Source organism: Balaenoptera acutorostrata, chromosome 1, assembly GCF_949987535.1.
Source record: "Balaenoptera acutorostrata chromosome 1, mBalAcu1.1, whole genome shotgun sequence".
Classification (NCBI taxonomy): domain Eukaryota; kingdom Metazoa; phylum Chordata; class Mammalia; order Artiodactyla; family Balaenopteridae; genus Balaenoptera; species Balaenoptera acutorostrata.
In genome coordinates this window covers 50179347-50199877 of record NC_080064.1, presented here as the reverse complement: position 1 = coordinate 50199877, position 20531 = coordinate 50179347, and the positions used below count along the sequence as shown (strand labels likewise).

At 38.0% G+C, this 20531-nt stretch overlaps 1 protein-coding gene across 7 annotated transcripts in view; it reads left to right on the top strand.

Moving 5' to 3' along the window:
* Positions 1-11495, top strand: part of MYSM1 (Myb like, SWIRM and MPN domains 1) — a 42144-nt gene extending 30649 nt beyond the window's left edge. For 2 of the 7 annotated variants that reach the window (XM_007164369.2, XM_007164366.2), the window contains exons 18-20: positions 3975-4080; positions 4259-4316; positions 6248-11495. In XM_007164369.2, coding sequence (XP_007164431.2) covers positions 3975-4080; positions 4259-4316; positions 6248-6415 — 332 coding nt within the window. In that variant the 3' untranslated portion in view covers positions 6416-11495. Of the gene's footprint in view, positions 1-3974; positions 4081-4258; positions 4317-6247 lie in introns of those variants that run through there. The other 5 variants (XM_007164367.2, XM_057548755.1, XR_009008663.1 and 2 more) reach the window with 5 other exon arrangements.
* The last annotated feature ends 9036 nt before the right edge of the window (positions 11496-20531 follow it).

Genomic DNA, 20531 nt, shown 5'->3' with positions numbered 1-20531 from the left:
AAGCAAAACAAAGTCCCTTCTGTTCTCTTGAAAATTCTAGATAAATGGCAGATTGGCTTTCTCTGCAATGACATTCAAATGAAAAAATAATATTAATAAAGAATAATGACCACCCTACCACTAGCTATCCATGATCTCCCAGTTTAGGCTCAACAGTGCCTAACTATTTTTATATCTGTCTCTCTCAAGAAAGAATTTGGTTGGTTTAGCCCATCATATGACTCGGTTCCTTTGGAATTTATGTCCACTGCTGTTCCAATCAACTCTGGCTGGATAAAGAATTAGTGTAGCAGACTAGGAAAAGTAGGGGAGTGTAAGAAGCGAGTGTGGATGGAAGGAAAAGATGAGAGGAAACAATTACATCTCTAGAATACTCTCTTTTCATCCTTAATACCACTGCTCTAGTTGACTGTCCTCTCTGGATACTGTCACTCTACATTATACTCTTCCCCATTAGCTCATGAGCCCCTTGAAGGTAGATATGATATTGTACTCATTTTTCTATTCTCAGTTTCTAGCACAGGGCCTGGCATAAAGTAGGTACTAAATGAATGTTTAACAAATTAATTTCTTCATTCTTAATAATGTCACTCAGATACCCTTTCTTAATAATGTCACAAAAATACCCTCTTTGGCAAAGACCCCAGCACTACCACCCCTCATGTCATTTACTATTAGTTGCTCTATTCTTTGTGCACCTGCAACATTTGTTTCCTGCCTTCATGGTTGCTTGCATGTTTTAGTATAATTTATTTATTTAGCCTGTCTCACTAAATTGTGAGCCCCAAAGAGCAGGAACTATGCCTTCTTTGTATCTCCTGTAGTACCTAATCAATTGCCTTATACCTAAGGAGTGGTCAGTGCTCTATAGGTTTTTGTTGAATGAATAGTATTGACATTAACTTTAGTCCAAAATGCCCATTTTGAACATAGCACATATATACATCATTCTTTACGCCAGTATAATTTTACAAAAAGTTAACAAAAGGAAGAATCACAGTGAACTTGTCCTCCATTTAAACCATGTCTTACTGTCACATTCTGCTAGATTTGGGGAGTGAGCCTCTACTCTGATGCTGTCTAATACAGTCACATGTGGCTATGTGTGACTGTTTAAATTAATTAGAATTAAATGAAATTTAAAATTCAGTTCCTAGAATCCTACTGCTGACCAAAATGAAGTAACAAGGACCTGTCTGAAACAACCAAAACCCTGGACAAAATATAGAGAACAGTGGTATTTAGGATATAACATCAAACAGTGAAGGAATATGATTCCTGAGAGATGGGAAACAAAGTGAGCCCAAGTTAACCTAGCTTATTGACTTAAAAGAACTTCCAGGTGTGGCACAAGGTGGAGAAACCCACCCAGAGCCTAGCAGACTCTTGAGTTGAGGTGATGGAGGTAAGAGCAAGGAGACCAGGGCAACTAAATTTGCAAGACATTGTACCAGAGAGCAGAAAGCTGCCTAGAGAGCAGACTCCAAAGATTTGTAGAAGGTTCAAATTTATTGTTTAGCAAGATAAAGACCAATGCATGTGTGTGAACAGACTACCCCAGACGGGAAAGAATCATCCGAAAGATTAGCGGGCACAGTGCTGGATTCTTGTATAAGCTACCGTCACAGCACACAAGTATTCCACGTTACCATCATTGCAGAAAGTTCTCTTGGGCAGAGCTGCCTCTTACATAACTTGACCGTTGTTAACCCTGTTTGTTAGGTCTTAATCCTCGGTTCTTCTCTTTGCTCCTCTTGGAAACCTTCTGGTTCAAGAATTAAAATTTCCTAGAAGCCCTGGGATACCTTGTGTTACAGTACTTTGAACTGGGTCCTTTACTTATTTATTTGTTCATTCATTGATTCATTCTTTTTTTTCCCCCTCTATTAGGTGTGTACCCAAATCCTATCTTTACAGTATGTCTAATGCTTAATCATTTTCTCTATTTGTAATAGGCCAGAAATATACTTAGTGATTCGTTTTATTCTGACACTTTAGTGGATAAAAATAATCAGTACATATATGTGTAATTGAATCACTTTGCTATACACTTGAAAATAACACAACATTGTAAATTAACTATACCTCAATTAAAAAAAATAATAAGCATATCAAAAAATAATCAGTACAAAAAGAAATTTTTACTGGTTTTAGTGCCGTTTTTTTAACTTAGAAAATATTCTTAATACCAGATAGAGGTGTATAACATGTTGTGTGTGTATTTTCATGGTTTTTTTATGAGCACAGACTGAAAATGTATTTATTTATTTACCTCTCTTTTAGTCTCGTTTTTTACTTTCATTAAGAGTAGGAGTTGCTTACCTGGATTCAGATCCCAGCTCTGATATTTATTAGTTATTTTACCTTGGGCAGGTTACTTAATCCCTCTCATTCTCATTTGCCACATCTGTAAAATGAGAAAAAATTATTAACTTGCTTACAGGAGGTTGTAGAGACTGTCAGTAATGTATGTAAAGTGCTTAGTAAATAATAGGTCTAAAATAGGTAGTTATGATCATAGCTATTGTCTGTGCTTAGTAGGTAATCAAAACATATCAAGTAAATGATTGTTATCACAAAAGGAGTTTGTGTAATAGCTTGTGTACTATAATGTGTCACTCTTCTTAAGTTCCTGGAGGGGGAAAATGAAATAGAAGAGAATTGAGAAATGAAAAAAGATCAGTTATCATCAGGCTTGCTGTTCCTTTCTCTCCTTCCATACACCTGAAAAAAAATGGGGAGAAAAAGCCTTTTTAGGGCACATTGACAAATTATGCTTGTATTGTGTGGAAGTAGAATTATGATTTTTTTCTTAATACCTTCTGATTTGCTGACATTTTGTTTACTCGAAAAGCCTACGATGGCAAAAATGCAAGTTGAGAGGCAGTATAATGTAAAGATTAAGGACATAAACTCGAGCCAGACTGCCTGGGTTCAAATCCTGGCTCTACCTCTTACTAATTAGATAGGTCCAAGAACAGGTTATTTAGTAACCTTTCTGTGGCTCAGTGTCCTCGTCAAAAAAAACACTGGGGACAACACTGGTAGCTAGTTCATGTAACTGGCCTTACATCTATATAAAAAGCACCTTTATATATAAAGCCTGGCACAGAGTAAGCGTTATAAGTGTTATTATGGTATTGGCCTTTGGTAATGAATCAGCTGAGCCTTTAATATACTGCAAATACAATTACATGGAGATTTTGAAAGATATGTGAGAAATGTCTAAGTAGGCTCGTGTTTTGGTATTTTTTCCTTTCTAACTTATGTACGTGATATCTACCCCTTGGACTTGTTTCCTCCAGAGTTTAGCGTGACTCAAGTGTAGTTACTGGCTCTCCACAATTAAACCTAGCCCCTGTCTAGTCTTAGATCAGCACGGAGAGGGAGGTGGAATGAATGTGGGCTCAGAAGTCGGGCAAGCCTGGTGGGGTTTGAAATCCAAGCTCTTTGCTTTACTAGTGGAAGGAGCTTGTTCAACCTGTCTCAGCCTCAGTTTTATCTGTTAAATAGGAATAATGCTACTTACCTTATAGCAGTGCTGTAAGCTTGATAACATGTATTAAAAAAAATATATCACTGGGATGGAATATATCTTGGTTTGCCTAGGTCAATCCCAATTTAAGCCTGTGGTTCTGGCACAATTATTAATAGTGCCAGCTTTCACTCCAAAAGTGTCTTGGTTTGGATGATAAATTATGTGATCATCTTACCTGTCACAGTTCCTTGCATAGAATTGTCATGAAAATGGCACTTTTACTTTTCTTTATTAATTGCTTGGCATTAATATGCTTGATGAACCAAGTTCAGCCAGGCAGTGCATATTTCATGAATGCCCACTATGTTTAACGTGCTGTTTAGCTGGTCTGCCAAACTGCGGTTGTGAAAACACGAAAGGGAATTTTAAGTAATTAAAAGGAGATTGGAGATTTAAGAAATAGTTGGTAAAAATGTGCTGCTTTATGCTTTTCTAGGTTTACCTTATAAATTTGAAGTACAACAGATGTTAGAAGAACCTCGGTGGGGATTAGTGTTTGAAAAGACAAAATGGATAATAGAAAAATACGGGCTATCCCGGAGGTATGTACTGTGGTTTGAGATGGTTGCACATCTGCAGTGTTTCTCATTAAATTACGTTTTAGGAAAAACCCAAGTTAAATATAAAATTGTGATGTATGGCATCAGTGATAGTTTATTACAAAACTGATTCGTTTATAGTATTTGTTTCATTGGTTTGTTTTCATATTTCTTCCAACAGCAGTGTCCCCATGGATAAAATCTTTCGCCGGGATTCTGACCTGACTTGTTTGCAGAAAGTAAGCTGCCTTCACTTTAATTGGTTTCATTGCTCACAGATTCCAAAGCTATTCATCTTGATGTGTTTTCCCATGATGCCTAATGCTTTGTGGATACACCTTCTGTGTATTTCCTTTATTGCTTTTTTCTTTCTAAAATTAATTTCTAGGAGATAATTAGTAATGTGTTTTGGTGCCCATGCTTGCATATAGAAATAATGCTGTTTTAGAAAAAATTTGTCCATGTTGGCTGATAAATTTCTTAGCAGATTATTATTGTACACAATGGAGAACATTTTTCTTATTTTATTAAATTCAAAAGTGCCATGTTTCCATTTAGCTTTAACAATTGATCATTTTTAAAAACGGTAGTATAAATCTAACAATTAAATTTAAATGGTCATTTTGCTTAACTTTCTGGTAGGAAAAAAGAGTCTTGAATTATTTTATTTCACTTCTAGTTTTGTTTCTATGAGTATAATGAATTTCAATAAGATTGGCAACATTGGTCTTTTTTTCCTTTGGTAACAGTTTGGGAATAGAAAATTTTAACATTAAATTTCTTTTTAAATTTTTTTTTTTTTTTTTTGGCTGCATTGGGTCTTCATTGCTGCACGTGGGCTTTCTCTGGTTGCAGCGAGCCGGGGCTACTCTTACTGCAGTGTGCCGGCTTCTTATTGCAGTGGCTTCTCTTGTCGCAGAGCACGGGCTCTAGGTGGGCGGGCTTCAGTGGTTGCAGCATGCGGGCCCTAGAGCATGTAGCCTTCCTTCAGTAGTGTGGCGCGCGGGCTCAGTAGTTGTGGCTCTCAGGCTTAGTTGCTCGTGGGATCTGCTGGGACCAGGGATTGAACCCATGTCCCCTTCATTGGCAGGCGGACTCTTAACCACTGCGCCACCAGGGAAGTCCCTCTTTTTAATATTTTTTACCCCCTCCTATTATAGCCACTTTTTCTTTGCTCTGTTGGAAGATTAATATGCACATTTCCCAGGAAATAGACTCTATCATCCTATTTTTGAAATGGTAGAATCCTGTATTTTTATGTACATAGATTTTTATCCCATAGGATTCTTGGCTTTGTAAATAAAACTACTAAAAAAAGAAGCAAAGTCACAAGTTTGTCCAAAGTAGAAAGCATCATACATGCAATCTCAGTTTTATCTCCTTATATAAAATCAGAAAGGAACTGCACCTCACCTCCACTGGCCTCTACCGTGAGGCCCTGGCACTCTGGGCCAACGCCTGGCAGCTGCAGGCCCAGCTGGGTGTCCCCTCGGGCCCAGACCGCCCTCTGCTGACCCTGGTGGGGTTGGCTGTGTGCCACCGGGAGCTGGAGGACCCTGGGGAGTCCCGGGCACGCTGTGAGAAGGCCCTACAGCTGCTGGGGGACAAGAGCCCTCACCCTTTTCTGGTACCCTTTCTGGAAGCCCAAGTGCGACTCTCCTGGCACCTGGGCCTGGACAAATGCCAGTCAGAGGCCCAGCTTCAGGCCCTGCAAGAGGCAGGCCTGACGCCCACACCACCCCCCAGTCCCAAAGAATTACTCACCAAGGAGGTGCTGGACTAACACACCTAGATTTAAGGCCGCTGTGGGGAGAGGCACTGCCCCAGGATGGGGGGTGGGGTGAGGACATGGACAGCAGTTGGGAGGCGACCGGGGTCCTGGGAACCCCTAGAAGTTCCACAAACAATTTGTAGCAGACTGAAGAATTGTGCTGCTTCTGTTGAGCTGGGCTCAGGGCAAGCTTTGCTAAGCATTCCTCAGCAATGGCTTCCTGCACTTCAGCTGTACAGTTATTAAACACAAGTTTATCCTCAGTCACCTTTAAGGAGAATGTTTCTCATTTAAGCATTAGAAAAGGGGAGATTTGGAAAGGGATAAAATAGTGATAGTGATGCAAACCCTCTTCTTACCACTTTTTGTTTTAAATATAAAACTCTCCTTTTCAACTAGCTTTTGGAGTGTCTGAGGAAAACTCTGAGCAAAGTGGCCAATTGCTTCATTGCTGAAGAATTCTTGACTCAAATAGAAAATTTATTCCTTTCCAATTACAAAAGCCAGGCAGAGAACGGAGCGGCCGAAGAGAAGTGCGCCGTGGAGCCAAAGGCGCTGTTAACGTGACTATTTTAAAGTAAGATGTCTTAACCGCGACACAGTAGTACGTACTTTCAGAGTTATAGCCTTGAAATTATTGTAATTTAGTTAACAGTGGTACAGCTGTGATTTTTTTTTTATTTTTATTTTTTTGCTAGTTCATGAAATCCAAATTTTGCCACATAAACCATGTGACAAGAAAGAGACACGGGCTTGGACTTGTTTTCATATGTGGCGCTCAGTCCTCCTTGGCCGGTCAGCAGGGTGTGGACTGAAGGGCGGCCCCCCTGCTCTCTTCAGGTTGATAAGTGCGGTGTGTCTCAGATTGTTATTTCCCCCTGAACTAGTCATTCCAGTTTTGCTGTCTCCTGTCTCATGAGGAGCACTTTTATTCTTTTCATGTGTTTTGGTGAGGCTTGTTTATGGTTGCAAATGAGATACGGGTGGGTGGTCACAGCGGTAATTAACATGGTTGAGAACTGCTGGTTTAATGAATCTAAGGACATGCTGTGGGAGGCCAGGGGAGGCATCAGGAGAAAATCTTCAAAACAGACAAGAGACCTAAAGGAGAGAATCAAATTACCAGTTTTTTAATTACAGATATTTGCTTCCATTTTATTGTATAACAACACTACTATAGGCTATGCCATTTTCTCAGCTGAAACATTTTGTATGGATTTCAGATACGTAACATAATAAGCTTCAACTATAGGTCCACTTATGTTCATTTGTGTGATAAAGCCTCGGTTAACTAGAACACAAGTAATCATAACCCTTAAACTAGACTTTTATTTTTTCCTACTACCTGCTATGAGGAGAAAGAGGCAGATTACAATAAAGCTTAAATAAATCAGATTTAATTTTAAAAACAAAAAATCCTTCCAGGACATATTATGTATTCAGCCCCGTTTCATATACTTGCTGAATCCAGAACAGGGGTCAGTGAACTTCTTATGTAAAGGGGCAGTTAGTCAGTAACTTAGGCTTTGCAGGCTACACACCATCTCTATCAGACATTCATTCTTCTTTATGTTTTTTAACAACCCTTTAAAAACATAAAACCATTCTTAGCTCATGAGGCTCACAGAAAACAGGTTGCTGGCCATTGTCTTCCAAACCCTGCTCCAGAGAATTGCAAACATTTAGAATTTATTTTCAAATGCATGAGCCTGAGACATTGAAAGGTCTTGTATCATCTTCAAACAACAATAAAACTAAAAATTGTGATTTACATTTAAGTTTGTTTTCAAATGAAAGTTGGTAGTCATGCTGCCTGATTTATTCTGATAGATTTTAGTTTACTTCTGTTAACTAAAGAATTGACTAATGTCCTTTCTCCAAGCATTCTTATTAATATCAGTTTTATTACTTCTAATCTGCATATGATTCTGTACTTTTGCCTTTTTTGGTTTAATGAATGTCCAAGGAAAATAAGTCAGTATTGGAAGGAGCAGTGAGCCAGTTTTAGATGACCTGGGTCTTGACTCAGCCTTGTGATTTGGGGGATATAGTTTACCTTCTCTGGGCCTAAATTCATGTGTAACCGAGGTCTAAATTATCTGCCCTGCATCCTTTCAGGTCTAAAATCTTATGATTCACTCTGATTGTTGGACTTACCCACCTGGAGCTTGTATTTTGAGATGTTACAATTCCCAAATTAATGAACGTTTTTAAAGAAAAATGGTAGTATTTTCCATTTTTCTATATGTATTTAGGATAAACGGTGAAACATAACTTACAAAGCAGTTACTTTTGGGACTGGGCTTATTAGAGCTATAGACCAAGAATCAGGAAACCTGAGTTTTTACCCTAATTCTCTTACCAGCTTTGTTGTGTGGCAGTGGTAAGATCACATAACCTTCTGGACCTCAGAATCTTCACCTGTAATTCAAGGGCAGAAAGTCTGTGATTCTGTAAAAGGGTAGTGATTCGTTCCTTTCTACCCTTCCTTTTGACATACTTTCTTCATTGTATCAGGAACAGATCCTAGAAAGTGGTATTAATTAGCTTTCTTGATTGACATTTCCCAGTAATATTGATGAATTGGGGTTGGAAAATAGTGGAAATTGTTAAAAGTTCTGTTCTCAGTCTGGGTCCTCTGCATGCTAGTGGTTCACCACATTTAGTAACCTAAGCCATACTATAAAGAACTCTCAAAGGTGGTAATATTCAGAGTTTAGAGCTTTGAGAGAACAATTTTTAAAATAATACTGTTTTTTTCTGATGATAGAGTACACTTATGAGAAAATATTTTTTAAAAAGCAGAAAGCACAGTTAACATTTTGGTATAAATCTTTCCCCATTTTTTTTTTTGCATCATGTAATTTTATATTAAAATCTGATATCTTCCTCCCCTCCTCCCTCATTCATTGTTTTTTTTTTTCCTCTCATCATATTCTTAAAACATTTTTGTAACTACAGGTGCCCACATTCCTGTCACTGCCAACCTTGGCCTGCTGAGGGCAGTAGGAGCTAGGCCTTGAGAAGCACAGAGGATGTCTAGGGCTGAGAGTGGCGGTGTAATGCAGGAAGTTTAGGAGGCAGGGAGGGTCTCAGAGGGAAACCTACCTCTAGTAATTTTTACAGAGTGAAGATGGGACTTGAAGACATCCAAGTCTCTTCATCCTGATTTGGTTCTTTCTTTTGTGCAATGACAATAAAATAATGAGCTTAATTTATTTTCCTTTTCCAGCTTGCCTGGTGGAAATTGACACAAATACTTCACTAGTATTTGACCTAGCACTCTTAAAAATCTAATCCCAAAGTAACATTCAAAAAAAGAAAAATCAGTGGAATGAGACCCACAAGATCAGACTCTCCTTACCCCTCTGTAATTTTAGCCTTGAACCACTGGCCCTCAAAGCAGCTTTATGACTTTCATAGGCCTTAGACACTTTTGCCTTCTTAGGCCTCTTCTTCCATAAAAAATTAAAAATTAATGTTACAATTGCATTTGTATAAAATGAATTTTATATTATATATAAACACATCCTTAAATCTAAAAGTTTGGTTTTTTTCTTACGAATTTAAAAGAAATTAAAACATTTTGGGGGGCCTCTGAATGTATTATGGGCCTGAGACCTGGTGCCTAATAGATAAGTTGGCCCTGCCTATACTATGAAGGGTACTATTGGGAAAATGGCAGTCACTACCCGCTCCCCTATAAACCCACCTCACAAACCCTAGAGGAACTTTGCCACACAGCCAAGAACATTGCAGTACCTGCAGCTTTAGATCCATAGACTTGAACTTTGTTCTTTACTGACGTGACCAAAATTCAGGAGTGTTACTTGGGACCATTCATCCCCCAAAGAACGATAGGCCGCTGTGGCTAACTTCAGTTTTCAGGTAGATATTTTATTCTATTCTTAATCGATAGTTTTGAAACTCATGCCACATGTCCTGCCGCCTTTTCTTCCTGTGTTTCCCTCAAGCCCTTTTTTTCATCCTCACTCCCTCACTTCTTACCTGACAGTGTATAGGTACAAGATCCTTCATTGTCATGTGTTGAAAGCAGGGCCTGAAGAATAGAGTTGAACAAACCCATTCATATTTCCCAGAAGCTGACTAATGCTGCCCCAGCCCTCTCTCCATAACTTTCCTCCCCCAAAGGACTGGGGCAAGGGCTGTGGCATGCAGACCATCTGGGCAGCAGAGGAGACTGTGGTCTCAGCATGCCAACCTGAGTGGGCTTCCTGCTCTTCAGTGTACCTTCTTCTTCTTTGTTTTGCTGGGTCCTAATGAAGTGAGCTATAGGACCTGGAGGAACTGATGCAGTCAGGAGGCCCAAGAACTGATGCTTTGTCCTGTCCCTACAAAAGAGCCATAGGACACCTGGCCACCTGGAAGGTAGCTACCATCCTCAGGTCATCAGCAAGCGTCCAGTTGGTGGGTTTCTCAGTAGAAATTAAGTCAGGGTACCCAAATGTTGTGGTTTGTTTTTGTTTTTTTTTTAACCTATGCTCTTCTCTACCCAGAACTAGACACTAAATCTAGAGTCACATACTATGACATTTAGGAAAACTTTTTTCTCACAAGCACGAAGAAAAAAGCACATACATTTGTAACATCATCTGTTTCATCAGGGTTAATACAAAATTTAACAAAGAAATTTGATCTGCATCTCCAATTTATCAGTGGTTTAATAGTTTTCTTACAAATTAATGCCAGATTTTGCAATATTTCCAGAAAATCACTGTGAAGAATAATGTAATATACTTTAGCTTAATTCCTGACCTTTTCTTAAATGGTTTTATGTGTGCTGTTCCCCCAAATTCTGTTTTTTCATTTAACCTATAATTGTGCTTTCTGGTATTTTCTAAATCTTATCTTTTAAGCTACCTTACATCCTTTCTGGAACAAGGCAAAGAATAAATATGTCATCCCCCCTAAGTCAGGAGAAAGTCAGAATATCCCAGAGAAGCTGTGATTATGCCAGGGGCTCTATACCAAACTAAATTTGAGAAGGTAAACTTAACTTGTGGTATCTGGGTTGTTTTATTTTATACCTTTGACTATATTTATGAATATATTCATAAGAACTTTAATTTCAGCAAAAAATGCCTGATCTGCTGTCTTTGAGGTTTCCTGGAGTACTCTCTTAGGAATTAAGAAGTATGTTAATTATGATTTTATAGTTTGTATTCCTGTTTCATAGGTTACCACAGAACATTTGTTTCAACCTATGGATTATAAAATAGCATTTAGATTGTAGCATGATTTAAATAGATAGGTCATATATATCTTTAAATTTGTCGATTTGATGTGTAAATTGTGTATTATGTATAAGTTTACTATGATTATTGGTAAACCTGTTGCTGTTGTTTTCCCCAAATGTTATCAGTGTTTATGGATTTCTTTATTAGTTTGAATTTTGGAATGTTCTGTAATAAAATATAATGATTTCAACTATTCTGTGCTTTTAAATATGCCATGTTGTCTATATCTGTAATAAAGAATATTGTAAATGTTAATGTTTGTACAATATGAAAGCTTTTCCTCAAAATGATTGAACTCTCCTCCTTGTACTTTATTTTATGTACTGTGACATAAAATATCTGATTTTAAGCTTTGGGGTTTTAGCTTATAAAATTTAAAGGGAAACATTCTGAAGATTCTATATAAGTAAAATTTTGAAAGTAAAGTGGTGAATCATTTGGTTGCTTTCTAAATCATTAGCAGCATGCACACTGAATTACAGACAGTGCCCCATTAATTCAGCAAACATTTGTTGGGCGTTGTAGGGGCACAAAGATGAATGTCTTGGTTTCTTTCCACAAGAATCCTACTACCTACTACCTAATAAGTGGGAAACATAAAACCTGACATAGGTAGCTAAGACACTAGGATACAAACTGGAACTGATTATAAATGCCTGTAAGACTTCAAGGGTAAGAGGTGTTTTAGATAAATGAGAATTGTCTAGAATGTAAGCAGTGAGGTTGCTTGGAAGAGATCGCCTTTAAACCAAAATGACACTTGGGGAAGATGTTCCAGAGAGAAGTCATCTTAGAGCATAGGCATGGAGGTAAGGAATGAAAAAAGATTTAGAGTGGTGAGTCTTTGGCCAGAGGGTAGGGTATGTGAAGATGTTAATTATGAAGGTAATTCACATTCAGTCAACCAACTAAGGATACAAAAGGTATAAATTGACAGAAAATTCTCACCTTAGAATTAACTCATTAACTGGTCCTTAACTTCCCAGTCCTTATTTTCTGCAAAACCTATCAATTTCAAAAACAGAAAAACAGGATCAGACTTGTGTATATTCAGTACATACGTATCTTCAATGTCTGTCCTTTTATTGAGGACTTCTTTCCATCTCAGCACATAAACATCTATTCATTCTTTGCAAGAGGTGCATAGCATTCTGTAGTATAGATTTGCCATAATTAATTTGATCAGTTTTCAACTGATGAACTTTAGATGTTCCCATTTTTCTATGAAAAATAATTTTTGCACACTTCTAAAATTTCTCTGAATAGATTCCTAGGTGTTTAATTGCTAAATGAAGATCTATGTACCCCTTACATTTTGTTAGTATCTGCAGAAAAAAAATTTCAATTTCCACAAGCTAATTTTTCTCATAGTAGTACAGCCACGTTCATCATCTTGTTTACAGAACCAATTTGAATTCAGGCTCCTAAATGAAAGTAATTTAGGTGGCAAAGTATAATAAAATCCTAAGAGTGCTAATTCCACAAGGCTGTACAGCTGTTATGGATTCCTGCTAATTAAGCATTTGCTATAATTTTCTGATTGGCCAGCGTCATAGCCTGTAGCTCCAGACCAGCATTGTCCCACAATCTAATTTGTACTGTAATGATGGTTTTTCTTACTGTTGCTGATGTGTTTCTACATCACTGATTCTCAATTATCTTCCCATAGAATGCTAGCTTAAATACAATATTGTCAGTATTTGCAGAGAGATATAGCTAAATAAAAAACTTGCTTTTGTCTTCCATATTTTTCCTGCTATCAAAAACAAAACTTATCAGTTAATAACTCTGATACCTGTTACTGGGTATAATCCATGATTCCTCTCCCACCTTCCCCCATTAACAAGTTCACCTCAAAATGCGGAAGAATTGGACAGTTTCTGAAAGCGAGTTCACTGCTTAGTTCATTTTACCTAGATTAGTGATCATTGAACTTTCTTTTGTTCCAAAACACCTCATAATTAGGACTCAGCGGTAATTGTGGCATCTTGAACCATCGATAACCAGAAGATTGTCCACATCAGACTCCCTTTGTGTAACAAAGGAAATCTTGATAAGACCTTTTTCAGAACCGTCTTCCTAATCACAAAACAATGAGTAGACTAATCCTCCCTGTCACATACCCCCCACCCCCACCCCGCACTGCCAGAGAGAGAGAGAGAGAGACAGAGAGATTGCTTTTAGGCAAAACCTCTAATTAGATTGCAACATCACAGATTTGGAGAGTATGTTAGGATAATTAAAGCTAGCTGCTAGAACACACCACCCCTAATTTTCAGTGTCTTAACACTGGTTTATTTCTCACACAAAGTGCACTGCAGCTGTTCTGATTGGGTGGCTCCCCCGAGCAGCTCAACTTCCACAGGTAGTTCGGGTACCCAGATTCCTTTCACATGTGGCTCTGACATCTTGTGACTCTAAGTAGCGCAGGTGTCATCCATTTGAGGACAGGTGGTTGAGAAAGAACAGAATCACACATGATAATTGACCTTGGCTTGGAGTACACACAACGGTTTTGCTAACATTTCTTTAAGAACTAGTCATATGGTCCTACCTTGATGCCAAGATGGGCTGCTCATTGGAGTCCTGATTGCACAGCTGCTTCACAAGATTCTACACTGTGGAAGGAGAACACGAATCTGTTAGTGACTAGCCATCTCTGTTACAGATGGCTAGGGTTGGTTTTATAGAATGTTATGAATTCATCTTCAAATGGACTTTAAATTACTGTGCCAGAGCCCGAGTATTAAAAGAAAATGGATAACGTATCCGCCTAAAATCAAAGAATCTTAAAAGTTGGAAAGGACCTTGGAAACGTTTAGGCTTAGAGTCCTATCTTCTAATATGAAGAAACCGAGGTCCATAGAAATGAAGCAAGGCATTGCCCAGTCATACAGTCAAGTTTGTAGCAAGGTTACGTCTAGAAAAACCACAGTTTTGCTATTGCACCATCCTTTTGAGTGATTCCAAATTATTTTTAATTTCATGGCATAAAGAACTACTCTGAAGATTTTATGTGCAATTCAAATCTTCAATATAATTTATGTTTTAATTTAAAATGTAATTTTGTCTTTCAGAACTGCAAGATCTAATAAATGCCCAGAACATGACTTTTATGGAAAAAGTTGACTAAAGAATTACTATTAGAAGTGATATAATTAATGGCCCTTTATTAGCTTTAATCTAAGATTAGCTTTATTAGCTTTATCTAAGATTAACGAACCCCAAATCCTTGCTGTTTGCTTATAAATCCACAAAACTACATTTGTTCTTCAATCTTTTTAATGAAAATGTTAATATCTAAAACCACTAGAGGGCCCTCCGTCACAGTCTATGAGCACGATGATCTCAGCCCTGTAGTGTTGCTTGGCTTTACAAAGAGAAGATTGCACATCTGGCTGAATGTGTAAACACTGTAAATCATTTGGTTGCCTAGTGCCTTGACATTGTGTGGTCTTGGGGTGAGCATCCTTGTTTCATGGTATCTACAGGGTAGCCATTTTCATTTTTCAAGGTTTCATTTTGAAGGTATTATAATAATAGCATCATCCATTTATAGTTACAGGTCTAAATGCTATACATAACGGTATAACATTTAATCCCCACAACAACCCTGAAAGAAGTTTTATTATCCCCATTTTAAACTCAGCTTTAGGAGACTGGTTCAAGATATCAGAGTAGAAGGACGTGCACTCACTCCCTCTTGCGAGAGCACCAGAATCACAACTAACTGCTGAACAATCATCGACAGGAAGACACTGGAACTCACCAAAAAAGACACCCCAAATCCAAAGACAAAGGAGAATCCTCAGACAGTAGGAGGGGCACAATCACAATAAAATCAAATCCCATAATTGCTGGGTGGGTGACTCACAGACTGGAGAACACTTATACCACAGAAGTCCACCCACTGGATTGAAGGTTCTGAGCACCACGTTAGGCTTCCCAACCTGGGGGTCCAGCAACAGGAGGAGGAATTCCTAGAGAATCAGACTTTGAAGGCTAGCGGGATCTGATTGCAGGACTTTGACTGGACTGGGGGAAACAGAGACTCCACTCTTGGAGGGCACACACAAAGTAGTGTGCGCATCAGGACCCAGGGGGAAGGAGCAGTGACCCCATAGGAGACTGAACCAGACCTACCTGCTAGTGTTGGAGGGTCTCCTGCAGAGGCAGGGGAAGGCTGTGCCTCACCGTGGGGACAAGGATACTGGCAGCAGAAGTTCTGGAAAGTACTCCTTGGCAGGAGGCCTCCCAGAGTCTGCCATTGGCCCCTCCAAAGAGCCTGCAGGCTCCAGTGTTGGGTCACCTCAGGCCAAACAACCAACAGGGAGGGAACTCAGCCCCACCCATCAGCAGACAAGCAGATTAAAGTTTTACTGAGCTCTGCCCACCAGAGCAACACCCAGCTCTACACACTACAAGTCCCTCCCATCAGGAAGCTTGCACAAGACTCTTAGATAACCTCATCCACCAGAGGGCAAACAGCAGAGGCAAGAAGAACTACAATCCTGCATCCTCTGGAAAAAAAACATATTCACAGAAAGATAGACAAAATGAAAAGGCAGAGGAATATGTACCAGATGAAGGAACAAGATAAAACCCAGGAAAATCAACTAAATGAAGTGGAACTAGGCAATGTTCCAGAAAAAACATTCAGAATAATGATGGTGAAGATGATCCAGGACCTCAAAAAAGAATGTAGGCAAAGATTGAGAAGATGCAATGAATGTTTAACAAAGACCTAGAAGAATTAAAGAACAAACACGTAGAAGAATAAAAGAACAAACAAACAGAGATGAACAATACAATAACTGAAATGAAAAATACACTAGAAGGAATCAATAGCAGAATAACTGAGGCAGAAGAACAGATAAATGACCTTGAAGACAGAACGGTGGAAATCACTGCCGTGGAACAGAATTAAGAAAAAAGAATGAAAAGAAATGAAGACAGCCTAAGACACCTCTGAGACAACATTAAATGCACCAACATCGACATTATAGGGGTCCCAGAAGGAGAAGAGAGAGAGAAAAGACCTGAGAAAATATTTTAAAAGATTATAGTCGAAAACTTCCCTAACATGGGAAAGAAAATAGCTACCCAAGTCCAGGAAGCACAGAGAGTCCCAGGCAGGATAAACCCAAGGTTAAACACGCCGAGACACATAGTAATCAAACTGACAAAAATTAAAGACAAAGAAAAATTATTAAAAGCAACAGGGAAAAATGACAAATAACATACAAGGGAACTCCCATAAGGTTAACAGCTGCTTTCTCAGCAGAAACTCTACAAGTCAGAAGGGAGTGGCATGATATACTTAAAGTGATGAAAAGGAAGAACCTACAACCAAGATTACTCCACCCGGCAAGATCTCATTCAGATTCGATGGAGATTGAAAGCTTTACAGAAAAGCAAAAGCTAAGAGAATTCAGCACCACCAAACCAGCTCTACAACAAATGCTAAAGGAACTTCTCTAAGTGGGAAACACAAGAGAAGAAAAGGACCTACAAAAACAAACCCAAAACAATTAAGAAAATGGTCATACGAACATACATATCGATAATTACCTTAAATGTGAATGGATCAAATGCTCCAGCCAAAAGACACAGATTCGCTGAATGGATACAAAAACAAGACCCCTATATATGCTGTCTACAAGAGACCCACTTCAGACCTAGGGACACATACAGACTGAAAGTGAGGGGAGGGGAAAAGATATTCCATGTAAATGGAAATCAAAAGAAAGCTGGAGTAGCAATACTCATATCAATAAAATAGACTTTAAAATAAAGAATGTTACAAGAGACAAGGAAGGATGCTACATAATATCAAGGGATCAATCCAAGAAGAAGATATAACAATTATAAATATATATACACCCAACATAGGAGCACCTCAATACATAAGGCAAATGCTAACAACTATAAAAGAGGAAATCGACAGTAACGCAATAATAGTGGGGGACTTTAACACCTCACTGACACCAATGGACAGATCATCCAGACAGAAAATTAATAAGGAAACACAAGCTTTAAATGACACAATAGACCAGATAGATTTAATTGATACTTATAGGACATTCCATCCAAAAACAGCAGATATCACAGTTTCTTCTCAAGTGTGCACAGAACGTTCTCCAGGATAGATCACATCTTGGGTCACAAAACAAGTCTCAGTAAGTTTAAGAAAATTGAAATCATATCAAGCATCTTTTCTAACCACAACGCTATGAGATTAGAAATCAATTACAGGGAAAAAAACGTAAAAAACACAAACACATGGAGGCTAAACAATACGTTACTAAATAACCAAGAGATCACTGAAGAGGAAATCAAAAAATACCTAGAGACAAATGACAATGAAAACATGACGATCCAAAACCTATGGGATGCAGCAAAAGCAGTTCTAAGAGGGAAGTTTATACCAACACAATCCTACTTCAGGAAACAACAAACATCTCAAATAAACAATCTAACCTTACACCTAAAGGAACTAGAGAAAGAAGAACAAACAAAACCCAAAGTTAGCAGAAGGAAAGAATTCATAAAGATCAGAGTAGAAATAAATGAAAAAGAAACAAAGAAAACAATAGCAAAGATCAATAAAACTAAAAGCTGGTTCTTTGAGGAGATAAACAAAATTGACAAACCATTAGCCAGACTCATCAAGAAAAAGAGGGAGAGGACTCAAATCAATAAAATTAGAAATGAAAAAGGAGAAGTTACAACAGACACCACAGAAATACAAAGCATCCTAAGAGACTCCTACAAGCAACTCTATGCCAATAAAATGCACAACCTGGAAGAAATGGACAAATTCTTAGAAAGGTATAACCTTCCAAGACTGAACCAGGAAGAAATAGAAAATATGAACAGACCAATCACAAGTAATGGAATTGAAACTGTGATTAAAAGTCTTCCAACAAACAAAAGTCCAGGACCAGATGGCTTCACAGGTGAATTCTATCAAACATTTAGAGAAGAGCTAACACCCATCCTTCTCAAACTCTTCCAAAAAATTGCAGAGGAAGGAACACTCCCAAGCTCATTCTATGAGACCACCATCACCCTGATACCAAAACCAGACAAAGATACTACAAAAAAAGAAAATTACAGACCAATATCACTGATGAATATAGATGCAAAAATCCTCAACAAAATACTAGCAAACAGAATCCAACAACACATTAAAAGGATCATACACCATGATCAAGTGGGATTTATCCCAGGGATGCAACAATTCTTCACTATATGCAAACTAATCAATGTGATACATCATATTAACCAATTGAAGAAGAAAAACCATATGATCATCTCAATAGATGCAGAAAAAGCTTTTGACAAAATTCAACACCCATTTATGATAAAAGCTCTCCAGAAAGTGGGCATAGAGAGAACCTACCTCAACATCATAAAGGCCATATACAACAAACCCACAGCAAACATCATTCTCAATGGTGAAAAACTGAAAGCATTTCCTCTAAGATCAGGAACAAGACAAGGATGTTCACTCTCACCACTCTTATTCAACATAGTTTTGGAAGTCCTAGCCACAGCAGTCAGAGAAGAAAAAAAAAATAAAAGTAATACAAATTGGAAAAGAAGAAGTCAATCTGTCATTGTTTGCAGATGACATGATACTATACATAGAGAATCCTAAAGATGCCACCAGAAAACTACTAGAGCTAATCAATGAATTTGGTAAAGTTGCAGGATACAAAATTAATGCACAGAAATCTCTTGCATTCCTATACACTAATAACAAAAGATCAGAAAGAGAAATTAAGGATACAATCCCATTCACCATTACAACAAAAAGAATAAAATACCAAGGAATAAACCTACCTAAGGAGGTAAAAGACCTGTACTCAGAAAACGATAAGACACTGATGAAAGAAATCAAAGATGACAGAAACAGATGGAGAGATATAACATGTTCTTGGATTGGAAGGATCAATATTGTGAAAATGACTATACTACCCAAAGCAACCTACAGATTCAATGCAATCCCTATCAAATTACCAATGGCATTTTTTACAGAACTAGAAGAAAACAATCTTAAAATTTGTATGGAGACACAAAAGACCCCAAATAGTCAAAGCAATCTTGAGGGAAAAAACAGAGCTGGAGGAATCAGTCTCTCTGACTTCAGACTATACTACAAAGCTACAGTAATCAAGACAATATGGTTCTGGCACAAAAACAGAAATATAGATCAATGGAACAGGATAGAAAGCCCAGAGATAAACCCACACACCTATGGTCAACTAATCTATGATAAAGGAGGCAAGGATATACAATGGAGAAAAGACAGTCTCTTCAATAATTGGTGCTGGGAAAACTGGACAGCTATGTGTAAAAGAATTAAATTAGAACACTCCCTAACACCATACACAAAAGTAAACCCATAATGGATTAGAGACCTAAATGTAAGACAGGACACTATAAAACTATTAGAGGAAAACATAGGAAGAATACTCTTTGACATAAGTCACAGCAAGATCTTTCTTGACCCACCTCCTGGAGTAATGGAAATAAAAACAAAAATAAACAAGTGGGACCTAATGAATCTTAAAAGCTTTTGCACAGCAAAGGAAACTATAAATAAGACAAAAAGACAACCCTCAGAATGGTAGAAAATATTTGCAAATGAAGCAACAGACAAAGGATTAACCCCCAAAATATATAAACAGCTCATGCTGCTCAATATTAAAAAAACAAACAACCCAATCAAAAGATGGGCAGAAAACCTAAATAGACATTTCTCCAAAGAGGACATACAGATGGCACATGAAAAGCTGCTCAACATCACTAATTATTAGAGGAATGCAAATCAAAACTACAATGAGGTATCACCTCACACCAGTTAGAATGGGCATCATCAGAAAATCTACAAACAACAAATGCTGGAGAGGGTGTGGAGAAAAGGGAACCCTCTTGCACTGTTGGTGGGAATGTAAATTAATACAGCCACTATGGTGAACAGTATGGAGGTTCCTTAAAAAACTAAAACTAGAATTACCATATGACCCAGCAATCCCACTACTGGGCATATACCCAGAGAAAACCATAATTCAAAAAGATGCATGCACCCCAATGTTCATTGCAGCACTATGTACAATAGCCAGGTCATGGAAGCAACCTAAATGCCCATCGACAGATGAATGGATAAAGAAGTTGTGGTACATATATACAATGGAATATTACTCATCCATAAAAAAGAACGAAATTGTGTCATTTGTAGAGATGTGGATGGATCTAGAGACTGTCATACAGAGTGAAGTAAGTCAGAAAAAGAAAAACAAATATCGTATATTAACGCATATATGTGGAACCTAGAAAAATGGTACAGATGAACCGGTTTGCAAGGCAGAAATAGAGACACAGATGTAGAGAATGAACGTATGGACACCAAGGGGGGA